This window comes from Cygnus atratus, chromosome 1 (assembly GCF_013377495.2).
Source record: "Cygnus atratus isolate AKBS03 ecotype Queensland, Australia chromosome 1, CAtr_DNAZoo_HiC_assembly, whole genome shotgun sequence".
NCBI lineage: Eukaryota > Metazoa > Chordata > Aves > Anseriformes > Anatidae > Cygnus > Cygnus atratus.
In genome coordinates this window covers 125,413,838-125,438,702 of record NC_066362.1, presented here as the reverse complement: position 1 = coordinate 125,438,702, position 24,865 = coordinate 125,413,838, and the positions used below count along the sequence as shown (strand labels likewise).

Here is a 24,865-nt window from a genome sequence, read left to right as displayed (position 1 = left end):
ACTTCTCCATATGGTTGGAGTGGGTTTTCCCTTTATGCCCATCTGGGATCCAGGACAACTTGGATAAATCACTCATAAGGAGAAACAATTTGGTCTCCAGACTGGTAACCATCATCACATACCCCTTGTCTGTCTTCGCTCCTTTTGCAATTTTTTTTTTTTTAATCAGGGTTGGGGGGGATGGGATAAAAACTCAGCACAGACGTGACTTAGACACATAGACTGTGGGGAGCTTGGACATGGCACTGCCTCTCCCTGCATCCTTATGTTTTACATGAGAGTCTATCTCTGGAGGAACTAGGAGCACTTCAGAGGGCTGAATGTCACAGCCATGTCAGAGAATTCACTCTGAAATGATGAACTTTCTTATGGATTGAACAGGGAAACCTTGCTACCTGGAGAGAGGATCGTCAAGTCTCAGTCTGAAATTGAGAAATCCATACAAATAAGTTTTTTGTTTGTTTGTTTGTTTGTTTCCTTCCTTTTACTCATCTCCATCTTGGAAGTGCCAGATAGATACTTTGCACTAAGTTCATAGTGGTATTTGAGTTGGAAGCGAAGGATCCTCTCCTATAATTCACTGCATATGAGCAATACTGAAATATCTTGCCTGGAAAAAAATAAAATAAAATCCAGCTCTTAAAACAGCACTATTCTGTAGGTTGTGCTGATTATTGCTTTGTGCTGCATGACTGTGATTTTTGGCACAAAATATCACATACCAAATTCCCAAAATAAAATGCTACATGATATTCTAAGAGCTCTTAGGAAGCTTTAAAAAGGAATTTGCCCACTGGGTGAATATTGCTTCTGGTAAAAATCAAATGATGCAGTAGCAATGGTTTAAGAAGAGGGAACTTCAGTCAGCAAATAATTAGGTTTGTAAAACAAGCGCAAGAGAAAACGAAAACCTTCCATCAGTCTCGTGCTTGTAAAAGTTGTCAGAAATCCTGCTTTGATTGTAACGGCTTTACAGCTATATGTTAGAATAACTAAAACGTCTGTTCAGCAACATTGTGAAATCCTCGTGCTCTGAACTTTTGATAAAGGGGACTGCTGAGCGATTGGCTCGTAGAGACTTTTACAGGCAGCAGGAGCTGTAATTAGAGTGGTCACTGCTTGCCTTCCCTAGGTCTGGTCAGAGGGAAGTGCAGAAGACAGCTTTTTATATGAGTGCTTGATTTTCCTTGGAGAGGGAGAGAGCAGGAAGTGCCTAGGAAATGGTTCACGACAGAAACCTGAAGTTCTAAATAGAAGAGAGGAGGAGGAGAGCTGATGGATGCAGCTTCTGAGTAGTTGAGCTCCTGAACCAGACTTCTCTGAGAGTGAGCACATCCCATCCCATCCTGATGGAAGGGGAGACGGTACCAGAGACCAGGAGAGCAGCCAACAAAGCCACTCGGATTGCCCTTGGTGTGTTCGTGGCTGGCACCATTGCACTTGGCACTGCACTTTTCTTGGGTAAGTGAGAATGTCTAGGCGAGGGTGAACATAGCCCTCCTGAGCCTGCCCGCCTGGTGTGGGTGTTTGTGCTGTACGCTATGTTTTGGTGACAATCCCAGTCTCCTCTTCTTTTTCCTTGTTTTATTTTTACCATAAAATGGAAATGCATCAGCAAAGAGATTTGTTATGGGGAACACTAGAGCTAGAAGCTGCAATGTGAGCCCATGTAACTTTTGAAAGCTGAATTTAAATTTGAATACTCAGTTCGATGTGTTCTAGCTAGAGTTGGATTCTTTCACAGAATGGGGAGAAAAGGGTAAAATTATGCATATTGGTAAGACTGATTGCAAACTGGCAGTTTGTGACCCATGTGGACTAAAATTCTCTGTTTCCTGAAAATCAATCTGTAGTGCACACATTTTATGCAGTCTTTTGGGTTATCCTTCATTTGGTTTTCATTAGGGCTCGACTAAAATTCCTGTAGAAAGCTTCAATAACGCATACGCTTGCACATTATTTAGATGTTTCTGTTTTTCTATGATGAACTGCAAAAGTGTCTTTGCAAAAATCATAAGAGGTGCACCTGGGATTAAACTAAAACATTTTGATCAGATTTATTAGCTGTAACTGGACAAAATAGAGAAGGAAATAAATTTTTCTCTCTGGGATTTGGAATTGTTTATAGATGGCTTTTCTTGGAATATCGCATGGAAGCATATATCTACGCCTAAAAATGCACCCAGAAACCACCAGACAGTGAATAGAAAGCAATATTGTGTAAAAGGTTGCAGAGAGATCCTTTTTAGAATAATTTAGACAAACTTTTCATTTCTTTAATCAACACCAATTTCCATGGACTTGAGGGAACTTAACCTCTAAGACTATCTTTTGCTTCCCTCCAGTCTTTTATGATGCTGTGTGCAAGGTATGCTTCATTAGTAATCACAACAGAGAAAATGGTGTTAAGTTTTCTATAGAATATTTGAAGCAGCAGGCTCTCACTCAGTATTTTTCTGGTGGAGAATAAATTCTACAAACACACTCAAGTAACTATTGTGTATAGAAAGAATCCCACTTAGTTCAATAAAACCCTTTATAAATGTGAGGAAGACTGGATCCTCATTTTGGTAGCTTAAAATATTGATTCTACATAAAAAATAATGTTTTTCTCTTAATTAATATGATACCAAACACCAGACAGTAATGGAGAGACCTTATTTCTTTTTCAGCAGTAGTCTGTTTGTATATTTATTTCTTGTAGAAAGCAATAGAAATTTTAACAACATGGCTTGTTGGAGATGTCTTTTGCCCATAGACCAGACATGAAAATTCAAGAAAAAATAATTTTTATAGACAGCTTAGTAAGTGTGCCAAGACCTTTTCTGTAACCGGGGATTCAGCATAAGAATTTTCATTGGCATAATGGCTAAGAAAATAAAAATACTGGCCTTGGGTCAACCAAAATGTTTTTAAGGCTTTGTTTTGAAATTGTCTGAAGATTTCAGCCAAAAGGAATGATGGAAAAGAATTGAACTGTTCTGTTTTAACAGTTTGTCAATGAAATCTTCTAGTGTTTCATTTTGACACTTTTTTTTTTTGTAAGTTTGAGTTTAACTCTTTTTCAGGTTCATAAAACTGTAGAAAAGGAAGCCACTATTAATGGTCATGTGAAACATTTCAGGCATCTGAAGATGACTTTTTTTTTCTTGAATTTTTATTTAATCTGCAAAAACTTGTTGTTTTTGGTGGACCTGAAACAATTCCCCTTCATTTTTTTTCAGTCTGAGAAGTGTAACATAACCTTCTCCTACTTCTCTTTTATGTTCTTAGAGTTCTCTTGACTCTCTCTAGGAGAACGATGCGATTTCATTGAACAGTATTTGCTTGTAGCTTTGGCACCAAAGCACAGGTCAGGGCTCTCTGACACTTCCCTGCTGTTTTCTGGATGTCTGTAGCGCAGGCAGGAGGGTGTTTCATGTTTTCCCACTGAGCATGGCTCTCCTTGGATGCCGCAGAGCCACTGTGGAGGTGAGAGCTGGGGAGGACTGGGTCCTCTGGGCAATCTGTGCCATCACCATGCCACTTGGTCATGGTGGCACCTCGTGAGGAGCTGTGCTTCTGAAATCACACACAAAAAAAAGATTTCCTCCAATTTCCCCATTTCTCAGGCAAGATTAAAAACAAAAATGCCCCCTGCCCTGAATAAGAGTAGGGTAGAAGAAGGTAGGCCGTGGTGGAAGAAGGTAGGCTACTGATGGAGGCAGGTAGTGCAGCCTGCCTCATGGTCTGGCAGCAGTAAGGCAGGCAGACCAACATTTTCATCTCTGTAGTGGGGTTTTGCCCCCCCCAGGGCCAGCACAAGTGTAAGTAAAATGTGTAGGTTAACATCACAGTTGTAGGTAGTAATGTAATGATTGATTCTTATAATACAGGGAAAAGAAAAAAAAATCAAGACAACAAAAGCAGGTAAATTTTATTTAAATTTTTTAAAAATTTGCTCTGATGAGAAATTTGTAAATGGAACAAAAACATTTGAAACTATATTTTGCTTTTGTTTACAAGTATAAGAACCACTTTCTGCTTTGGATTTTTTAGCTTTACTGCCTTGTTTTCATTCTCCCTCAGTTTTCATCAAGTGCAAAACAATTAAAGGTTGTCTGGAAATTTCCTTCCTTTTTCTGCTTTGTTAAGAGAAAAATCTAGCAAGTCTTCAAGACCTGGATGAGTTCTTAAAATCTAACTTTAAAGAGGGAGAAAGCAAATCTCCATGAATGGGAGGAGTAAAATGCTTTTGAAAAACAATTCAGTAATAAGCACATTATCCATTATTTGTAAAATAAAATAGAGAAACTCAAAACTGTATTCTGTAGACCTGCACTTCTCTATTTCCTACTGTACTTCAAAGTTCCATTTACAGTTTTTTTATCTGTCAAACTCTAGTGCCTTTCTTGGCTAATTGTCAAATTAACTAGTAGTAGTTTTTAAGATGTGTTTCACTGAGTCAATACAAGTTTTGGTAAAGTAGTCTAGAAATAGTTTTACAGTCTTAGTTTCTAAGAAAGTCTGAGTGAAATCCAGACTGTTCTATCCTTAGCTGTCACTAAAACTGTGAATTTGGATGATATGAAAAATCTTAATATTAATTTCTAGCTTTAAGTTTTTTTTTTTTTGTAATTATTATTTGTTTTTAACTGTAAAGTTTTCCAGTGCTGAAATCCTATTTCACATCTTCATGTCTTTTTGAACAATTTAATACCACAGGAGAAATTGCTTTATCATCATCAGCACAGTTAAAGCTATGATACCTTGAAATACCCATGATACCCTCTTACTCTTTGGTTTGTTTTTTATTTTTGTTTTTGCCATGGACTGAGTTAATTAGATAATGGAAGTTGTGAGACGTTTATGTCTACTAAGCACATCTACTGAATCTTATTTCATCTGCCCTCGGGACTCTTTCCCATCCTCATCCCAAGCATTAAATGTCTGCATATTTGCTGCCTGACAGCAGTGTCTGAAATTAGTGATTCCTATACTTAAGTTTTGGTGGCAATGGTAATGCATATTTTTGAAAGACAACCAAAATTAGCTGAGAATTTCATAGGTCTTGTCAGTGCGATTTTTGGAAGCAAATAAAATTCCAGTACCTTTGGGGGCCAGTTCACACGGAAGATGCTCTGTGGCTTATAAACCAGGGTTATTACTGCATTTGTTGCCCTCTAAGTTATTCCAGACTAGGGGATGCTGAAGGTGTCCCATGGGTGCTGCTGGGGCCAGACAGTGCAGCACTACTGCAGGAGGAGGTGCAGCATGGAAAGCCCTGCAGAAGATGGCTAGGTAGCTCCATGATAAGCTGCCAGCTGGGAAAGGTATATCTCTAGAGGAGGACAGAAAGAGGGATGGATTTTTTGTATTGTGGTGGTGCTCACCATTCCTAAGTGGAGTGCTGTTGCTCCAGGTGTTGTGCAAATGTACTATGAGACACAGACAGTTCTTGTTCCATGCTGCTCAAGAGCAAAGACAGAGGAAAGAGAGGTGGAAGCATGTACAGGAGGGGAAAATAATTTTTTAGGAGTAGCAGTATTTACTTAATGCACATTGTAAGTGTTCTAAATCAATGTAGCCAGAGATGCATTAGGGCCAGAGCTTACACTGACATTTGAATGATCAGGTACATAACATTTGGCTCAGATGGTCAAAATTCATGACAAATGGTCTCATTATGGTTTTCCATTTTGCAGTTAGCCAAGGTCTTATAAAGTTTCACCCGAAGCAACAATACTGTTTGACTTCAGAATGCATTGAAGCTGGTAAGCAACAATTTTCTCCCATCTATTATATATCATTATCACAGTATGTTAATGAGATGTTTATACCATTTTATTTTTTTCCACAGTTCTTTTCACTCATAAAGTTCATTAACAATGACAGTTATACAACAAAACAAAACAAAACAAACAAACAAAAAACTTGAAAAAAAGAGTCAATGTCTAAATTACTACAGATCTGTTTATTTTCTGCAGTTCAACTTCATATTTTTAATCATTTTATCTCTATTCTATCTAGGTTAACTCAAAGTTTCCTGTAGGAAACTTTATTTATTTATTTATTTATTTATATTTATTTTATTTTATTTTATTTTATTTTATTTTATTTTATTTATTTTATTTTTATTTTATTTTTATTTATTTATTTTATTATTTATTTATTTATTTTTTAAATAGGGGAACCAAATAGTGGGTGACTCAACCTTCAGGTGTATTTGGTTTGTTCCTCCCAGTAATCAGAAAATTGGCAAATGAATTCTGCATGGAGGTACTTTAGGGCCAGATCGTACACAGATGTGCACACCTGTAACGTGGAGACTATGACTCAAAATTTGTAACCATATTTTCATATTGGCAGGCTCTTTTCCCCACACAGAGATACATGTGATAATCCTTACAAAGCTTGGACATCTATTAGTATGAAATGAGAGCTAAAGAGGTCCAGTTTGGTAGCACTTAAGAGACCCATTTTGTCCTTGTAATTTTGACAGTTTTTCTCCCACTAAATCAATGAGAGTCTTTCACTGAATGTAAGAAGAGCAAAGATCAAACTATTGTTACCACGTCTGGAAATCTGGCCCTAGAGCCATTTCGATAGAAAAGAAGTGGACATCATGTGAACTTCTACGAATATTTATTTCCATTCTGAACCACGTTAAGATAATACAGTGAGATGTTTGTCTTGTTTTGAAATATGGACAAAATTCTGTGGACTAAATATATAGTGTGAAAAATCTGTAGATGTCAAGATTGCCCTGACACTTCATGTCACTTGGCTTCCATCTGTGCTGTGCTGACTGTGCTCTCAGCCACCCTGGGCAATGCTGTCCATAGCTAATTTTTGGAAGATTGCATATATCTAAGTAGGATGACTAATCAAAACAAACAAATAACACTCCACCACCCACACTCCCCCCACCTCCTCAAAAAAAAGAAAGAAAAAGAAAAAAGAAAAAAAAATATGTGTGAAGTGTGTGGACTTCATCTTGAGCTTCAGGACGGAAAAAAAAATAGTCATTTTACAAGTTTGAGTTGGAATTGGCTTTCTTGTGCACATGAAGTAACATAGATTTTTTTTGTAGTCTCTGCAGAATGTGGTATTTTGCACCAAGGCAGACTTGGACACCCACAGGACCTGAGTGTTTTAGCTGAGGGTGTACTGGGTAGGGATTGAGCTCTGCCTTGAAGAACAGCTTTTCAGGAGTCATAGAAAATTGCCAAGGACCAAATTGTCTTCAATGTACTCAATTTGAGAGTTTCTAACATTAGGGATGGAACTTCAGCTGAAACAGAAATATCTTAGGAAGAGCTATTCTAAGTAAAAATACTGGATAATAGAAATTGTACCATAAATTCTGTAAAAGTTATCAGATTTCCTGCTAAGAAATTTAATCAGTTATTTGGATAAGCCTCAAAGCACATGGTCGTTTAGCCAAAAGATGTACATTATCTCCATATTCTCTGTTATTTTACTCATGTAGACTTATGCCAGAATCTCTATAATGCATGATCATTTGATTATACATGCAAAAGTTATTTTATCAAACTTGTCAGACTGATCTGTCTCTAACTGGTCTCACCAGCAATACTGCTGGGGAAGGCAGTCAGAAGACTGAGCTGAATATACTAGTTATCTTTTCCATTGAATGGCAGATCAGAACTTGCAGCTATTCAGCTGAAGGTAAACAGTGCATAATTTTTGGTAAGCTAACAGTCTGTTTGATATGTATTGATATTATATTCCTCAGGGAATTAATTTTGTCATGGCAACAAAGGACAGTCTTTGTTCAGGTATCTGGCTCCAGAAGGTCATGTTCCAGTAGGTTCAGTGGTCATTGCTCTTATGACACTCAAGAGCATTCATTGCACAGATATTTAATTTTTTTCTGCTTCTCATGTAGGCATTCTTTACTTAGGTAAAAATGTTCCATAAAATTTACGTGATATCTTTGTATTTATTTATTTATTTATTCTTACAGCTGCTGCCATCTTAGGCAAGATAAATCAGTCTGTAGATCCTTGCGAGAACTTTTATCGATTTGCATGTGATGGCTGGATATATAATCACCCTATTCCTGAAGACATGTCAAACTACGGTGTTTATCCTTGGCTGCGGCACAATGTGGACCTCAAACTAAAGGGTAAATATGACATTTCTGAAAGTATTTAGTTGACTTTTCGGTGTTGCTTGTTAAGTGGCTGATGCTGAAACGAGTAAAGACTCCACACTCTTTTCTGATTATTGCAGGATATCCAACAGAACAACTTCCTGTTCTCTTTTATATGTATTTTTTTTTGTTTTTATTGACAATAACATTGAGAGAAAATGATGTATAACAGAAACAGAATTTGTGAGGAAGCAAACAATTACTTTTGACTCTACAATTTAAGAACCATGAGACAAAAGGATACTTCTTATACCAAAGGAAAAGGTGGCAGGGGTTGAACCACCTTTTCCTTGCAGTAGACTGGTAGACCAGAGTGCAGGAGTACAGCATGCACATTGAAAAATATCTGTCCCAGATCCAGACAAGCATCAGCCTAGGACAGCACTCTGTCTCTGACAGTGGACGATTGCAGGAAAGGAATATAAGAAGGCAAAAACAGTGATATTTTCCAGTATAGTTAGCTAGCTCTTGGCAGGAGGCAATTTGTAGCCTTCCAGAGATGGCTGTTTGAGTTCTCTGTTTCCTTCAAGTTGCCATTCAGGTTTCTGTTGCAGTACCTGAACTGTCATCAGTGAAAGAGAAGGCCGTTTAAGGATGTGTGTCTGGAGAAAAAATAGCCTGGGGTGGAAGTGCGTAGGAAGACAGGTATTTTAATCTGTATGTTATTTGACTTAGCACTATACTCTGCAGCAAGGCCTCCTCACCAGGAAGCTCTGCAGACCAACTGGGAAAAAAGGGTGACAATTATTGCTAGGGAGGAAAAAACTGCTAGAATTTTATCATCTTCACTAAAACCACGTCACACATGCTGTCAGTGTGCCTGAACGTAACACACCTTAGGCATGCTATTGACCTATTAGTTCACCTATTAGCCTCCTGTTTGTTCACCACAGAACAGAGATCACCTTTAGGATGTTGTGCTTAAATGCAGCATTTATTTCTCTATTAGTTTTTGTATGTGCATGTTTGTGGTCATCAAAGCCCTTTTCCACTTTTCTTCTTCAGTTACACTGTATTCAATTTCCCCATCATTAAGTATTTTGAAAGGTGCAGGCAGTTTCAGAGTATGATTTTGGAATTTCAGCATGGGATATAATCTGATGAATGCTGTTTTAAATCTGCTGAAGATGTCACAACCAAAGGAAGAAATCTGTTTTAAGTTACACTTTGCATTCTAATTGTTTTGCTGCCAGAATAAGGTTGTGTTAGAAAACTGCACATCCTTCATGAACCTTAGCCACATATAAGCCAGATCTAATTAAATACAGAGTAGCAAGCTGTGACTCTCATTCTTAATTTCCTCCTTTTACCGTGCCTAATCAAGGACACCATGCTAAGCCACATTTTTATGTGGTTTTCTTACTGCATTCCCTTTAGAAGTGGCTAATCCTTAGCTAGGAAAACACAAGACAAAGAAAGAAACATCTGAGTGAGAAGTATTTGCTTAATGGAAACTCCATATCAAAAAAAGAGTGTAATGAAGTGCCTGATAATTACTTTAACAGGCAGCAAGAACTGCTCTTTAGCATAGAAAAGAGAAAAGATGTGAAACATCGGGTGGTGCAGAGTGGTTGATTTAATATAACATTTGTTATCTCTTCATTATCATTTTATTTAATAATTTCTCCAAAATATATTCTTGGTAATTAAAAAAAAAAAAGGAAAAAAAAAAAGGAAAAAAGTAAATGGTAGAAGTCAGTATTGGTAGCCAAAGTAACAAAGTGTAACTTCAGCCTCTATATGTGTTTGTGTTTTAGCTTGAGTTACTTCATTATATTATAGAGTATTATATTATAGAGTTACATATTATAGTCATTATATTATAGAGTTGGTAGAGTTGGCCTCTCTTCTTACACACATTGACAGATTCTTGGTCAGGACTTGGATGTGGCCCATGAGGTCTGTAGTGTCGCCACTGATGCTCACTGCTGGTGTTCTGTCTCAGTGGACCTGTCTTGTGATTTTTTTCTTAAGAGGTAGCTGGTTGAGAGCTGTCCTGAATAAGAGGAAGAATACCAACTGTTAAAAAAAAATAGAGAGGGTATTTATGTTATTCCTTCCAATAGCCTCTTGTTGGATAGCTCTTCCTGGATAACAAGCGAGCAGCAGACAGTAACAGTGCTTACTCTTTTTTCTTAGTCTCTTCATCTGCAAATAGATCTCTTTTCAGTGGTCCAAACATTTTTGTAATAGTCCAGATCTTTCTTATAATGGCTTATTCATCTGAGTGTAAGAAAAGGCAGAAGTGGCCCAAGTCAAGTAAATCTCTCTGGGCAACTACTTTTTGGTAAAATGAAGTACCTGGATCAGAGGTGGAGTAGCCAAGACTTTCTACAAGCTTTGTGGCTGCTCAGAATGAAAGCTGTATCTGAACTGGGTGATTTTGGGAAACCATGAGTACAGAAAGGAGATCATTTTGGTTCCTAAGTGAGGTTTTAAGGCAGCACAGCAGCTGAGCCACAGAATTCCCACAATGTCTCCCTCCTTGGGAGACCTGAACGGCATCTCTCTGCAAGTTCTGCACTGGAGCAGGAGTGGGGTTTACACCTCACTGCTGCTCCATGCATGGTAAAATATTCCCCTGGGCTTGCAGGGAATCTGTCTTTTGGCTGTAACCTGAAGTAGGATGGTATGTTCATATCTGCAGATACCAAATTCCAAAATAACTGTAGGACTGTACTTTGGTAATCTTGCAGACAGAGGTGTTTGTACTGCAAAAAAATGTATCAGACTGTGACATCTGATTTTCCATTTCATGACTAACAGAAAAAATGTGCAAGTACATGTTGAAAGTATTAATATAATGAAATAAAGCTTAATACTGGCATTTAGCACTGAGCTCCTTCTGCACTGTAACAGTTGGGGCTCTTACAATCTTCTGGTTTAAATGTAGTTTAAACTATTGTGCTATAATGCTGGTGGATATGTGTGTGTTTTGGGGTGGGTAGTTGGAGGGAGTATTGCTTAAAAGATTGTTTGAGGTTTATTATTGAAATTAGTTTTATGAACTCTCACATCACTGTAAGATGACTTGTTTTTGTTACAGTTTGTGTACATTTAGATTAGCTGACTTTTGGAGGAACTCACATGGTGTGCTTATCTTTTTTATATACAAACTCAAAGAATTTACAAAATGTTGAAATTACGGAAACAAACAGCATTTTCATTTAGGAAATATGCTATTAGGGCACTGGGCAGCATTAGGAAGCATTAATGTAAGCACAGCTGTTCAGCTGCCATTTCCATAAGAACTTACATATTGCCAAAATCAATATTCAGAAAAATGGATGGAGGGAATTTCCTCTTGGGCTGGGGGTTGAGTAAAAACTAAAATGTCAATATATTGATTGAATTTATTTGTAAAAATACAACATCCTTTCATGAATTTGGTGTTTGGGAACATTTGTTTGGTTAACTTGATTTGTGTTGCTTAGCAACTAGAAAATATATGAATTGATTAATTACTAAACCTTTGTGAATTCTTGTGGACATGCATATTAATTATATTCTCATTAATGCAAAACTAATTCACAATGATTAAATGTTCTATCAGTGTCAGAGGAATTAATAATTATGAACTAGTTATTTTCAAGAGTCACTAGTCTAACCATAGTGAGATGGACATTGCCATTAAGAAATAGACTGATGGACACTAATTGTATCATATATGAAAGATGTTTGCCTGAATTGATTAATGATGTGTTGATCATCATTAAATGCCATTCCAAAGAATGTGGGGGAGGGGGAGGTGAGGTTGGGTAGGAGTTGGGTGGGTGGGAAAACACAGTTTTTCAAAACAAGACAGTCCTGATTAAGGCATCAGCTCCACAAAGATAATTCCGAGGAATGAGCTCCTGGAGCTACAGGAAAAAAAAAAAAAGAGTTTTTATTAAAAAATAGATGTTAATGTTTTAAAAACATGGAAATTGTTATATTTAGGGCATACCTGAGACTGTGCAAGCCAGCAAAAGGTCTTCCAAAAGGCATCAATAGGGATCAATAGCCACATTCATTGGCATCTTGGATGCTTCAGCCTTCCAATGAAGAGTGGATACAGCAGATGGTAGGACAACGTGAGTTGTGTCTAGAACTCTGCATTATTTCCTAGTTTTCATGAATAAGGAATTTGCCTTGATGAAATATGCTTGGAGTGATTATTGGAAGTCGTTACAGTAACATGATTCTGGTAACCTTATTATTTATAATGCGGAAAGTGATGGAAAGTAGGTGAGAAAGTAAAGGAAGGCTGATTGAGGAGAGAATACAAAATACATGAAATTGAAAATAATATGTGCTTTCGTGAAATTTAAAAGATTCACTATAGACATCAGAAGAGAAAAAATTGTATTGATTAGCTATGTAATTTGCATCAGTACAGAGTGTGGTTTTCCTAGGGAGGGGAAAGAAGGTGAAGAAAGGTTGATTAGTCTTCTCTCAAAAATGATATAAGCTGATTCAAGACAATTTACACAATTAAGATTAATCTGAGAAATAACTTTACCATATTTCCCTTCCACCTCCTTGTGGAGTAAGAAACTGGGGAGATTATCTTAGCAATGGGTGTGGAGGGATATGGATCCAGATCTTTCAACTCAGGATAACAACTTAATTGTGAAACGGTAGACTCCGAAACGGTGGCTTTTTCTGTCTCTCCTGTTGAAACTAATATTTAATATAAAATATTTAATATAAAATATTTAACCTTCAAAGCCATTAAATGTTCTTCTAAATGATTTTAATAGCCAGGTAGTTAAAATATTCAATTTCTGGGTGGCACATAGGACTCCAGTTCCTCCCCAAAGAGCATGCAATTTCATATAAAGTAAAATAATTCTCACAGTAGAGGTGAAAGGAAGGCCACCCCAGAAATCCATACAAACCAGTAGTTAGGAAATCTCAAGGTATGGGAGACCAAGTGCATTTCAACTTGGATCTCCAGTTGGTTCAGGTTGAACAATGGGTTTTAATTTGTTCATAATTAACACTTTTGCTTCTGTTTTGACAAACAATGCTCTCCAGGTTTGCTGGAGTGTATATATTTTTACCTATGTATTTACAAGTAAAGTGACTTATTTTCATATATCTGTATTTTAACTACATGTAAGATAAAACTATGCTCCTGAATCATTCAAATTCAAAAATGAAGTTATTCTTGCATGACCACATTTACTCATTGAAAAGAAAAAAAATTAAATATCAGACTTTTTGTGAAGGAAGGTCATCGGTGCCTGTTGTGTTATTTCCATTAATCCCTCCCCAGCAAATGGGGAAAGCCACCTTTCTTTTTTCTTACTTTCTTTTAGACTCAAAGGAAAAGGCTTTATTAAGGCAGTCATTGATTTAAGCATTTCAAGATTTCTGAAAACCTTTGATGCTAATTTGTTTTTTCCATATACATTTGAGTACAGTAGAGGAACAATGAAGGAATCTGAACCATAACACGTTAGAAATTGAAATAGGTGTTTATGAAATGTATTAAAATATTTTTTTGGTACTGCATTAGGCTCTGACAGCTTCCCTTCCAGACCTCTGAAAGCCACCAACAAGAAAAGGAAGAAGAGCCTTAGAGTTAGTAGAGTGATGGTATATTCTTTAAAAAGTATCTAAGTACAGTGGTGAGAATTTTTTTTAGTTGTGTTGGAGTGAAAATTACATATTTAAACAGTCTATTTTCTTCTTTTGGAATCCTGAAAGCAAACTTTCATTTAAAAACCAATCATTTGCAGCTCACTTTTTAAAAAGAGTTTGTTGGGAATGGGGACTGCAAACTACACAGCAGACAGTCCATCAAAGACCTGAAATAGTAAGAAGTGCTGGAGAACAACTAACAGAACTGGTGGTTAAAAAAAACAAAACAACACTGATGGAGCTTCAAAAAACAAATAAACAAATATTGCTGTCTATCAATTGTTAGAAGAGGAAAGGTGTTGTAGCATATGCTGAAGATGTATAGTAGTGGATATTCTCAGAAAAAACTTGTATTTTAAAGGCAAAAAAGAATTTAATCAGGCAGGCCCTGAAATTAAGTATTTGTTGTTGGATTACAATAGTGCCAGAACGCAGCAATGCTTGGGCTTCTTTACCCTTAAGGCTTGCATCTGCAGTGTTTTCCAGGCAGGCAAGAGGTTGCTCAGCTCTTCTCCCAAGGCTTTGATATTCAAAGCGGATCTAAAATGTGAGCATTAGCACAGGAGTGTGGCCTGTGCTAGTAAACCTGCCAAGAGAATCAAGGATCCTTTTTCAAGATAAAGTTTTACCGAAACATTAAACACTGCTTTCTGGAGCAAGAGATGTCTGTCTTTGCAGGAAAGTGTGCTGAGATATAACTAAGAATAATATAATATGGGCTCGACTATATTTGTCTTGTCTCCAGGAAATATGTACAGCTTTGAAATATGCCGGTTAATGACATTTTTGTATAACTGTATTTTACAGATTATAAGTTGTTTTTTTATAACTTGATATAAAGGCTCTTCACCTCTCCAGCTGTAGGGGTCAGGTTTCCAGACTGATGAGAATAATATATATATATGTACCAGATTTTCCTTTTTGAAGAGTTCATAACCTGGATTGTTTTTGTTGCAGTCTATTATTCTCATAGTTTCATGTAGCAAGCCAGGGAAGTTACCACTGGACAAGCGATCATAACAGTATTGTGCATAATTTTGGATGCTGTGGACACTGATTTTATTTTAAGGTAGAACATTGTGCCCTTGTAGGCCTCCATCCATAAGACTAACCCTCCTTCACTTAACTCCAGGCTGTGAAAAAAGGGATCTGGAAACTAGATACTCTGAATGAAAGTCAGCTGACTCCAAACCATTCTCAGATAACCACTCTTGGAACATGCAAGCTCACATTACTGTAATTAAGACGTTACATTTTTCTAGCTGTGCTTTCCATAACGGCAGTGTGGCTTTGAAGGTTCCTGTGCGCCCCCTCACATCCTGGACAAATCATTTCTGTCCAAGATCACTCTGTGAACTGCAACAAACCTGATTTCTGAAACCCAATGCACTAGGAGTTTGAAGAAGGGCAGTGCCTTGATGACACAGGTGGAGTCCTCAATAAATGCCCCTGGCAGCACAGGTACTGCTTGGATTACAGTTGCTTTTCAGGGACTCTTGACATAGCTTTTTAGTGTGAAGTAAGTATGGGATTAAGAGTTAGACATACTTAATGAACATTAGATTAACCGTAAGTATGTCAGAGCTTAAGGAACGACATTTTATACACAAGTGCTATGTGATTAGTTTGAGTGTGCTCAGCGTGAAACTGCCAAGCATTTGCCATGTGTACCCATATGCGCACTCATCTCCCACTGAAACAAAATGACCACCTGTGTTTCCCCTGTGGATTATGGGGGCAAAAATTGCTTTCAAAAGGTAACAGTGATGAAATACCCCTTTTTCTCTACTTTTAGGCTGAAATTCCTCAGATGACATCATTAAAACATTCTGCTGCTAGCATCAGAGGATATGCCGTATATGTCTAAAAGATAACTTGCATTTTGCTTCTTCACAGAGGTAGCACAGAACCTGGGGAGGAAACAAAGCTTGTGACTGATAGCTGAAGAGGGTGAACAGCTTCTTTAACTACTCTTTTCATCAGTTTAGAAACCTGACGCTTTTAGCTGTAAACAGATATTATGGAGAAGGTGAAGAACAGTCTTTATTGCTCAGGAACTGAAAGAGAAGTCCACTTTCTTTGTTTACAGGCAAGCAAACTCCTTTTCCACAAGCAGAGTTCCTGCATTTTGGTCTAAGAAACTGAAGATCACTGTGTTTTAGGGAATGATAAACATGCAATCTGCAGCAAATATGTTTTCTAGTTACTGCTACCAAAACCAAAGGAAGAGCATGCTGTTGCATGAGATTTTCACAGAGACTTACTGTGGCATACTTGAAGGACGAGCCTTTTTTTCCTTTGGCCCAGTGAATGGTTACAATCTCGGTCTGCTTTCTGGATCTGCACTGAAAACAATGCATTGCAAATTGTTTTCAGTTGTACTATTGAGAATCTTCTGGCCAATGCTGAGCGACTCCCACTGTCACTGACATTAAAGGGGCTGAGGAGCTTTCAGCATATTCAAAAGATCAGACTCTTCGAGTCTTTGAATCAAGTTTAGCAAGCTTTATGCTCATAAAGCAGCACTGTTCAAGTCAGTAAGACTCTGACATGAATTAGATATGGAGGAATTAATCCTCTGTGGCTCACTTTATCTGCAACAGTGGATAATGGCTGCATCTCCTTGCTGTCACATGTCTGAGAGTGCTTGGAGATCCTTATCCTAAATGTACAGGATGCAATGCCAGGAGCAACCATTAGATTATCTCCTGTGACCTTTTAGTATCACAGACAATTACATTACCCATATATGAAGCTCAATAGCTTGCACTGGGATAAAGCATAATTCACTTTAAGCTAAAGCATATCTTCCCCCAAAACATCAAGTCTTGAAGATGTTAAGGGGCAGAGAAGCCACTATCTCTGCTAGTTGCTTAGCTGCAGTGGTTAATCACTGTCACTGCTGAATTTGTCTACATCTTCCAATGTCTGCTTTTTCTTTTGCCTCTTTTCAGTAGACTGAAGATCTCTCTGGCACCAAGCATTTTCTAATGGTGAGGTGGTTTCGTACTGTAACCCCATCATCCTTCCGTAATCTTTCATGAAACTAAACAAATCAAGCTCTTCAAGTCTCTCACTGCATTTTTTTTTGTTTTTTTTTTTTTGTTTGTTTGTTTTTTCCTCCCCAGTTCTCAAGCCTCTCCACACAAAGAAAAACCCAAATGGCGGTGATGTTTTTCTGCACCCTGTCCAAATGTTCAAAATTGTTTCTAAAATCTGGACAGCAGAAGGGCACACAGTGTTCCAGTCTGTCTTGCCAGCCCATGTAGGACAATAAGATTATTTCCCCACTTTGATACTTCTCTGTTTTTGCAGCCCAAGACTGCTGTTTGCTCTAGCATTGTCCTGGGAGTTCATGCTGAATTACATGTTTCCTTCCAGCTTTTCACTCCTTCAGGGTTAAAACTTTCCAGGAAATGGGATGGCCCTTTGGGGTTTTTGTATAAATTATTATTATTATTATTTTATTTAAAGTATTCCCACTGGAATACTCACACATACAGTTCTTTTTCTTCTAGGTACAGAGCATGATAATATATTTCAAATCATCATCAGATATCACTGTACAAACACTTCAGTTTGCATTTTCCACATACAGCAGATGTTTGTAAAATGATAAGGACAAAAATGAACGGAAAAAAAATGCTACTATCTTCACTAGCACTATGTATTCTCCATATCTATGGCTGGAGAGTGCAGTAAAACCTTATGTTGTCTCTGTAGAACAAGAAATAAACTGGAATTTCATTCCTGTGAGACACTGTGTATGTAGAAAACTGTCTGATAGCACACAGTATATACAGTCTGCAGACCAGAACCCTCATAACTTGAATCTTTATTTCTAATCTGAATAAATGGTATGCATGCTACTTTTCCCTACAAATCTGTACAACTTCTTTTTCCTGCACTCCAAGTCAGAAGGTGGAAAACGATTTCTCAGTACTGTAAATAAAATACGGTGGTCAAAAACCAAAGCAAAACTCTGTAAGACAGTAAGCAGGAAAATCAACAAGGGCTAGAAATGGAAAGTGAGATTAAAGGTAACATTTAGCCACAAAATTATTCTTAGTCACTTTAGAATAGCGTGTAGTTAAATATACATGCACACACACAAAATAGCAAAGCTTACTTTGTAAAGTGCCTTGCTCTCACTTTCGACAGTAGATGATTGCTATTTACTGTAGGGTAGAGGACCACAGGAAGTCGGCCTTTTTTAGCCCTCTTGTCCTGGAAAAGCACTGTCTGAAGGAAACCTAATAAAGACCTTCCTTCCTGCCCTCCCAAACCCAACACCCCACCCCAGCTGTGGCTTTTTTCCTTGATTGCCTGCCTGAGCATCTTCAGTTCAGGCAACTGAGGATCATTCCCAGTCATGGCGTGCTTTCTGTTGGTGATTCTGTCTTTGTTTTGCACAAGGGCCAGGGAGGGCGATGATGTAAGCCTGCCTGACCTAGACTGCCACGAGCAGAGGAACTTTGGTTTGCTACAGGAACCTCCCTGCCCTCAGCCCCTCGGTAGAAGAAAATGAATGGTGGAGCAATTTGCAACCTCAGAAAGCTTGGGATAGCATGAACAGCTTTAACCAGTTTCTGACTGTGCAAGAGATAGTTGCTCAATGAGATGAGTTATGTTGTTTCAGTGCTGCGGAGCAGAATTACCAATAGGTTTTTACATTTGCCATAACTAACTTTTATGTGAAGACCGATATAAATCTTGCCTCTGAGCATTCTGTGCATACAGAAACACAGACAATGAGGTGCTAAGATCAATAGCACTGGCTGAGACCCCTTTTATTCCTAACAGAATAACTTTGGAATTAATTTAAAAGTGAAGGAAACAAAAGGTGTGATGGAAGAACAAGATCTGCTTTGCTAGAACAGCCATTCAAACTTGTACTTTATATTTGGTTAGGGACAGGTGATCACAGGCTTTGTCTTCATGGTGGTTTAAGCTATGTTGGTTCATTTTGTTTGTCATGGTGGTTTTCAGCTATGACATTGTGCTTTGCACTTGTGGCAGGCTGGTAATGTAAGTCAGTAATAGCAAGGAGTTGTTAAATTGTCATTGCCGGTAATTATGATCCTGTGCTCTTTCAGAGTAATGTAAATGACCTTATATGTTTTGCTTTTCTAGTCTCTTTGGCTAGATTGCTATTCCATCTTTATCACTATAACAGTTAACTGAGAGCTAGCAAATGAACTATTATTTCAAGTTTTCCAGTATTGTTGGAGTGCTGTGTGTTTCACAGTCTTGTGCAAGGGATCCATTCCTAAAAATTCCCATCTAAAGATGAAACTAAAAGGTGCTGATGGAAGGTGGATAAAATTTCTTTCATAATCAGAAAATCTGGTGAAGGATGTATATATATAATTAGTGTATTGAAACTGCCTATAGACTCAAGTCAAATTCAGTTAATATTTGGAGTCCTAAAATGGAAGATTGCTTTAGGAAGCTGGTGCTTTTCATTTTTAAACAAGTTTTTTTTTCATTCAGAAAATTATCTGATTTCAGAAAAACAAACCAAAACCAAAGCCAACAAAAACAGCAGCGACAAAAAAAAACACCTCAAGAACAAACTCAACGTCCTTCTCAGTGCTGAGTGAACTGCTTTAGTCGAAACACTGACTTTCCCTAAGTGGGACAGAGTTTCTACTTCCAGCCATTGGGCTTAAGAGAAAACCATTTGACTGAGTTCCTCAATGGATTTGTACAAGCCCATATGTTCCTCTAGTGAGGGGAAAGAGCAGGTGCTTGGGAAGACAGCAGGGAATGGAGGTCTTGTGCTTTTTCTGTGGGTATCTCATTAGCCTGAACATTAACTGATCTGTGGTGGTCTTTCTCTTCCTATCCCTTGGAAGACCACTTGGTGTTTCTCTCATTCTGGTGTGCAAGCAGAAAATATCTGAAGCCATATAAATTTTTCAAGGTGGAAATGTGGTTCTCCCAGCCAGCTATAGTTAAGTGTTGAACTTTGACAGAGGGGCTGGATTTGCTCCCTGTGGGTTACTGACTGGCATTTGTCATAGTGCAGATGAGATCCTGAAATGCCATGTTGCAAGTCAAGAACTAGAGCAGTGTTCAGAGAGTGCCTCCCTAGGCTGGTGAGAGGGCAGGATGGTCCTGAGGTGGGTCTGTGCAGCTTGTGGAGGTCCTCAGGGAGCAGAGGCTCTGAGCTCTGCCCTGCTGCAGCCTGCTGTTATGGCCAGGCTACTTGAGGCACCTGACCTTGCTTTATAGATAGTTTGATGTGTATACATTGGTTACCACCACAGCAGTGACTTTCCTTCCATTGACACCCCAACTTGTAGATAAACTTACTGATTACCTATGTTTTTGATTAGCATGTACTACCTTTTGCCTTTTCTCACTCTTTTTGTTTAAGAACTTGAATATTCAAGGACACGTAAAGTAGCTGTAAATATTTGTGTGTTAAACAGACAAAGAATTTCTGAAGCTTGTATTTGGATTGTATATCAGCTAATGCAGAAAGCAAATGGATCTGACCAGTGCTCCAGATCTGAGCTTCTAAATCTTTCTGGAAGCTTGAGGCTAGCACTGAAGAACTTATGTACTCTGAAGAGCACACATGGACCACATCCCTCATTTCAGTGTCCAAATAGAGGATTCAACCTTCTTATTAAGGTTTTCATCTTTGATAACTGGATTTGGCATCATTGGAACCAAGAATTTTCTTCATGCTTCTGCTCAACATGGCAGCATCTTCCCTACCTTACCTTTTGCAAAAGTGCAGGAGGAGTTACAGCTTCATTCTGTCACATAACAAGGTGATTTGATGGGAAAACACCAAGTCTCATATTAGCAGGATTTTATGCAGGTGTATTCCTAGAGTTGATTTTATTTTATTGAATGTCATCCTCTGTATCTCTCTTGAGCTTTAGCTGGGCTTTAGCTATTGAATTTTATTAGCTTCAAAATTTCACGGCTGTGCAGCTCACTGGCAAGGAAAAGAAGTTCTTACAACAGCATTAATGGGAGTGTGTTTTTTCATCCTTAGTTTTATGTAGGTTTCATTTATAGTTTCTCTTAAAATGCCATTCTTAAAACACGAACAGTTCTGATTATTCTGCTAAGAACTGTGCATACTAGAGATATGTGTCAATGATTGGTATGATATTGTGTTTAAGAAATTGAGAAATATTATGAACTTGAGGACTTGAAACCAAAATTGTTGGGAATCCTGTCCAGCAGCTTTTATTTATTTATTTTTAAGTGAAATTCTTATCTTATCCATAGCTAGAAGGGAACGTTCTCAACACATTTCTCAGTTTCTTAAAGATCCAAACAAATTTTTAAGTTTTTTTTTTCTTTATTTTTTTACTTTTATTTTTTTTCCCAACGAGAAAAGGGATTTTGGAGGAATAGACCAAGTGGCATTTGCTCATCACTGGGATACTCTTTGACTAATACCTTTTTGAAGTAAGCAGTATGGTCCCCTGAGTGTAGGTGTCCTGGACATGGGTGAGAAGCATCTGAAAGGTGAAGCATGGCAGGTTCTTGAATAAGCTCCATGTAGAAGAGGTTTGGTTTTACCGTGGCAAGTGTTATGAGGTCCCACTGGCCAGCTGCAGACTTTGGCAGCCCTGGGACTCCTGCACTGCACTTTGTTCTACTTTATGTGGGGGACATGCTTCTTAACTCAGGCAGGCACAGCAGCTCGTAGGGCCAATCTGCACTGTGCCTCTGCTCATAAACTCTCCTGAAGCCCAGAGGGATACTCACTGGGGAGTATGCTATAGGAAAATTACTCTCGAATTTTTCAAGGCTTCTTAGCTCTGGCTGAGCACCCATCAGGAGGCATTTGGGATGGCTCCAGCAAAACCAATCTTTCCAATGGTTCCAGTAACAGTAAGGTAATATTGGGCATGACCTGTTTGGGTCTCACAAAAATACATTAGGTCCAACAGGGTTTGCTAGCCCATCTTCTGTGCTGTGCTTAAGTACTACCCTGCTTCTCTTAGTCATAGAAGTGCTCTTGCTGTGCTGCACCTGATCTGATGGATGTTGCTGAAGCTAAGCTGATCTGCATCTAGCCACAGTACATATGTCTGCAACAACATCATGGCTGGTTTAAAGCTTGGATAAATGGCTTGAAGCAGCTGAGTGTGGACTGCTGAGGTTCAGATGCATTCTGCATGATATTTCACTTCCTGACATAATGTGATGAGCGCAAAGTTTGTGCAGAGAGATGACAGCTTAGGAAAACAGGTTTGGTTTTCCAGAACGAGGCAGGTGAGCAACTGTGGTGTGAGGGAGCTATATAACACAGCTTTTCAAATAGTGGTTCCACACTTGGCCTTCTGTGTCATTCACAAGGCTGAGGCTGTGTGTGTTTGATGGACAAAAGGGCAGCTCTCTGCTGCTTGCTTTCAGCAGTGGCAGAGCTGGTGGAAATAAATCCCAAGAGTCTTGCTCCTGGGATCCTACCACCTTCTCTTTTAGAGCCCAGTCTCACAGCATGCCAACACTAGGAGGTCAGTCACTTAAAAAAAACTCCTCAGTCTCTGCCCTGTGTGCTAGCTCCCACCCGCCTCCCCTGATTTCCTGTCACCTCTGTTTGCTGAGGTGGCTCTTTGTGAGCAATGAACAGTGTCAGTAAGTTGTCTTTATAGTAGTCCTTTAAAAAGTATGTATATCCTGTGTGGAGGTGGGAAAAAGTGAAAATACCTCTCATGCCTGTGTTCTTGCCTAAGAAAATACACGTGAAACTTCATCCTCAATTAACTAAGTGCTATGACTGAAGCAAATGTTGAGACGGGCAAACAGACCATGCCCACAATTTCCAAGGTATTAAAAAAATGTCATTTCTTTTTCCAGCATTACTTGAGAAACCAATCAGCAAAAGACAGGACAGTGAAGCTGTACAGAAGGCCAAGATCCTTTACGCATCCTGTATGAATGAGAGTAAGTGGTCTGATTTTGGGACACCGATGTGTTAGCCATGTTTATAAAGGCAGACTTTTTTGCTCTCCACTGGACTCCATGAAGCTTTGTGCAGACTCACAGGTTTTGCTGACTTGCATTCAACCTGAATGCAGAGGGTCCTCTGCTTGTTTCTGAAGTCAAAGCAGTGGTACATCAAGGAACAAGGAAGCACATTTACAGAGACCTCTGTTCATCAGGGCTCTGTGAAAGGATCCTTATGTGTGCAAAAGGATGCTAAAGCCCTGCCAAGGGGGGCAGGGGTAATGCCTGGTGTATCAGAGGAGCCCTCTGATGAAACTCTCCTACGACACTTTTGAGAGTCTGCTGCTCAGCACCCTCCAGCTTTCTCTAAATCCCTGTGATCAAAACACTTCCACAGGGCAGGACTCAGGCAGCACTGAGCTCTGAATCTGTGAGTTAGCTGGGTGCCAAGTGGGCTTAGGGGGGGAGCCCTGCAGTCAATTTGGGGCAGTGCTTTCCTTGAGCTTGTCACTTGCTGCAAGGTTGATGTGCACTAACTGGGACACAGCACAAACTTCATGCAACTGGATGGGTGAAAGATGAGTTGGGAGGGAGTGGACTTTGTCCATCAAAGTGCCCTTTGTCCTTCTCACTCTCCTTCAGACATGGTTTCCTGGGGTAGGCTCAGCAGTTTGGGCAGCTGCCCTGCAGCTGCGGTGCCCAGCTGCTGACCTCTCTGGCTTTGATTGTGGGCAGTATATTAAAAATATGCTTAATTCCAGGCCTTTGCCTTTTTAAAAAGGCACTGATATGCCTCTTTTTTAACTTGATTCATATAAACTGGTGTAGGACTGCTGTGCCTCTGTGTTCACAGGCAGAGCAGAGGCGCTGGGGTTCAGCAATGCCCTTCTCCTGCCTAGAAATCGATCAGCACTGATAAATCCTCACATCTCCCGTGGTGCTGCTGGATTTGAATCGTCTGGAATGTAACAGTTGTCACACTTTGACATTTCAGAAAAAATCGAAAAAGCCGATGTGAAACCACTGCTAAGCATACTGAGGCACTCCCCTTTCCTCTGGCCTGTGCTGGAATCCAACATTGGACCTGAGGGGCTGTGGTCGGAGAGGAGGTTTAGCTTAGTCCAGACTCTGGCAACCCTTCGTGGTCAATACAGTAACTCTGTCTTCATCCGTTTATATGTGGCTGCTGATGACAAAATTTCCAACCGGTACATCCTGAAGGTACAGAATAGCATATCTATTAGGTTACTCTGCATGGTATTTTGTGATCTCATTTTTTAAAACACGCATACAAGCCAAATGCTTACATTTAACTATTGTTGCTTTTATCTACTTACTTACAGGTGTACCTGGGTGCCAATTCTGGGAATGTAGAAACTATTGGGTACCACATGCTGTTGAAAAATATATGTATACAGGACATTTTCTCCTTTCAAATAGCAAAAAAGATTAAGCATGTTCCCAGTGGACTGATGTCCAGGGTCCACTTGTATGAAAATAAGAGTGGTGGATATCTTGTTCTGAGTGCTGCTTATAACACTATCAGTTGTATGAAGAATGCTTCTTGTCTGTGAAGATGAGGAATGATGAATTGGTCACAGATATTTTGAACTTGAGATATTTTTCTTGAGGTGGAAACATGTTATCTTGTGCTTATGCAGCACCTTACAACAAAAAATGTATCCCAAACACTTCTAAACCTGAAATACAGAATAAACATTTACTGAAATCCTTTTGTTTTGCACCAAAGCATAAAGTTCACTAACAATGCATGGCATTACACAACAGTTTAGATTAGTGAGAAGGAAAAAAAATAAAAATAATTAAAAAAAATGCCTAGCTGTAGTCTGACAAAACTCCAGAGAGAATTGTAATGGCTACTGTGAGATGTCATCATGGCAAGATCAAGTGCCTGGGCCAAATGCATTGTTGTTGTTTAGGAAGTAGAGATGAGTAACCAGAGTAGGCCAGCTCTCCACTGCCATGAGAATGTAATTTATGAAGGCAAGAGAGAAGGAACAAGGAAGAAAGCTATGACACCATTCATCACAGCAAAATAATATTTATGGTCCTTACATTGCTGGCATCCTGGCTAGCTGTAGGGATGCTTTCAAGAATACATTGTATTTGGGGCTTGGACGAGAGTTGGACAGA

At 38.8% G+C, this 24,865-nt stretch overlaps 1 protein-coding gene across 1 annotated transcript in view; it reads left to right on the top strand.

The window, feature by feature from the left end:
- Positions 1-1,121: 1,121 nt before the first annotated feature.
- Positions 1,122-24,865, top strand: part of PHEX (phosphate regulating endopeptidase X-linked) — a 100,790-nt gene continuing 77,046 nt past the window's right edge. Inside the window, exons 1-5 of the mRNA XM_035542144.2 lie at positions 1,122-1,461; positions 5,685-5,753; positions 7,970-8,131; positions 22,622-22,708; positions 23,706-23,932. Coding sequence (XP_035398037.1) covers positions 1,350-1,461; positions 5,685-5,753; positions 7,970-8,131; positions 22,622-22,708; positions 23,706-23,932 — 657 coding nt within the window. The 5' untranslated portion in view covers positions 1,122-1,349. The remainder of the gene's footprint in view (positions 1,462-5,684; positions 5,754-7,969; positions 8,132-22,621; positions 22,709-23,705; positions 23,933-24,865) is intronic.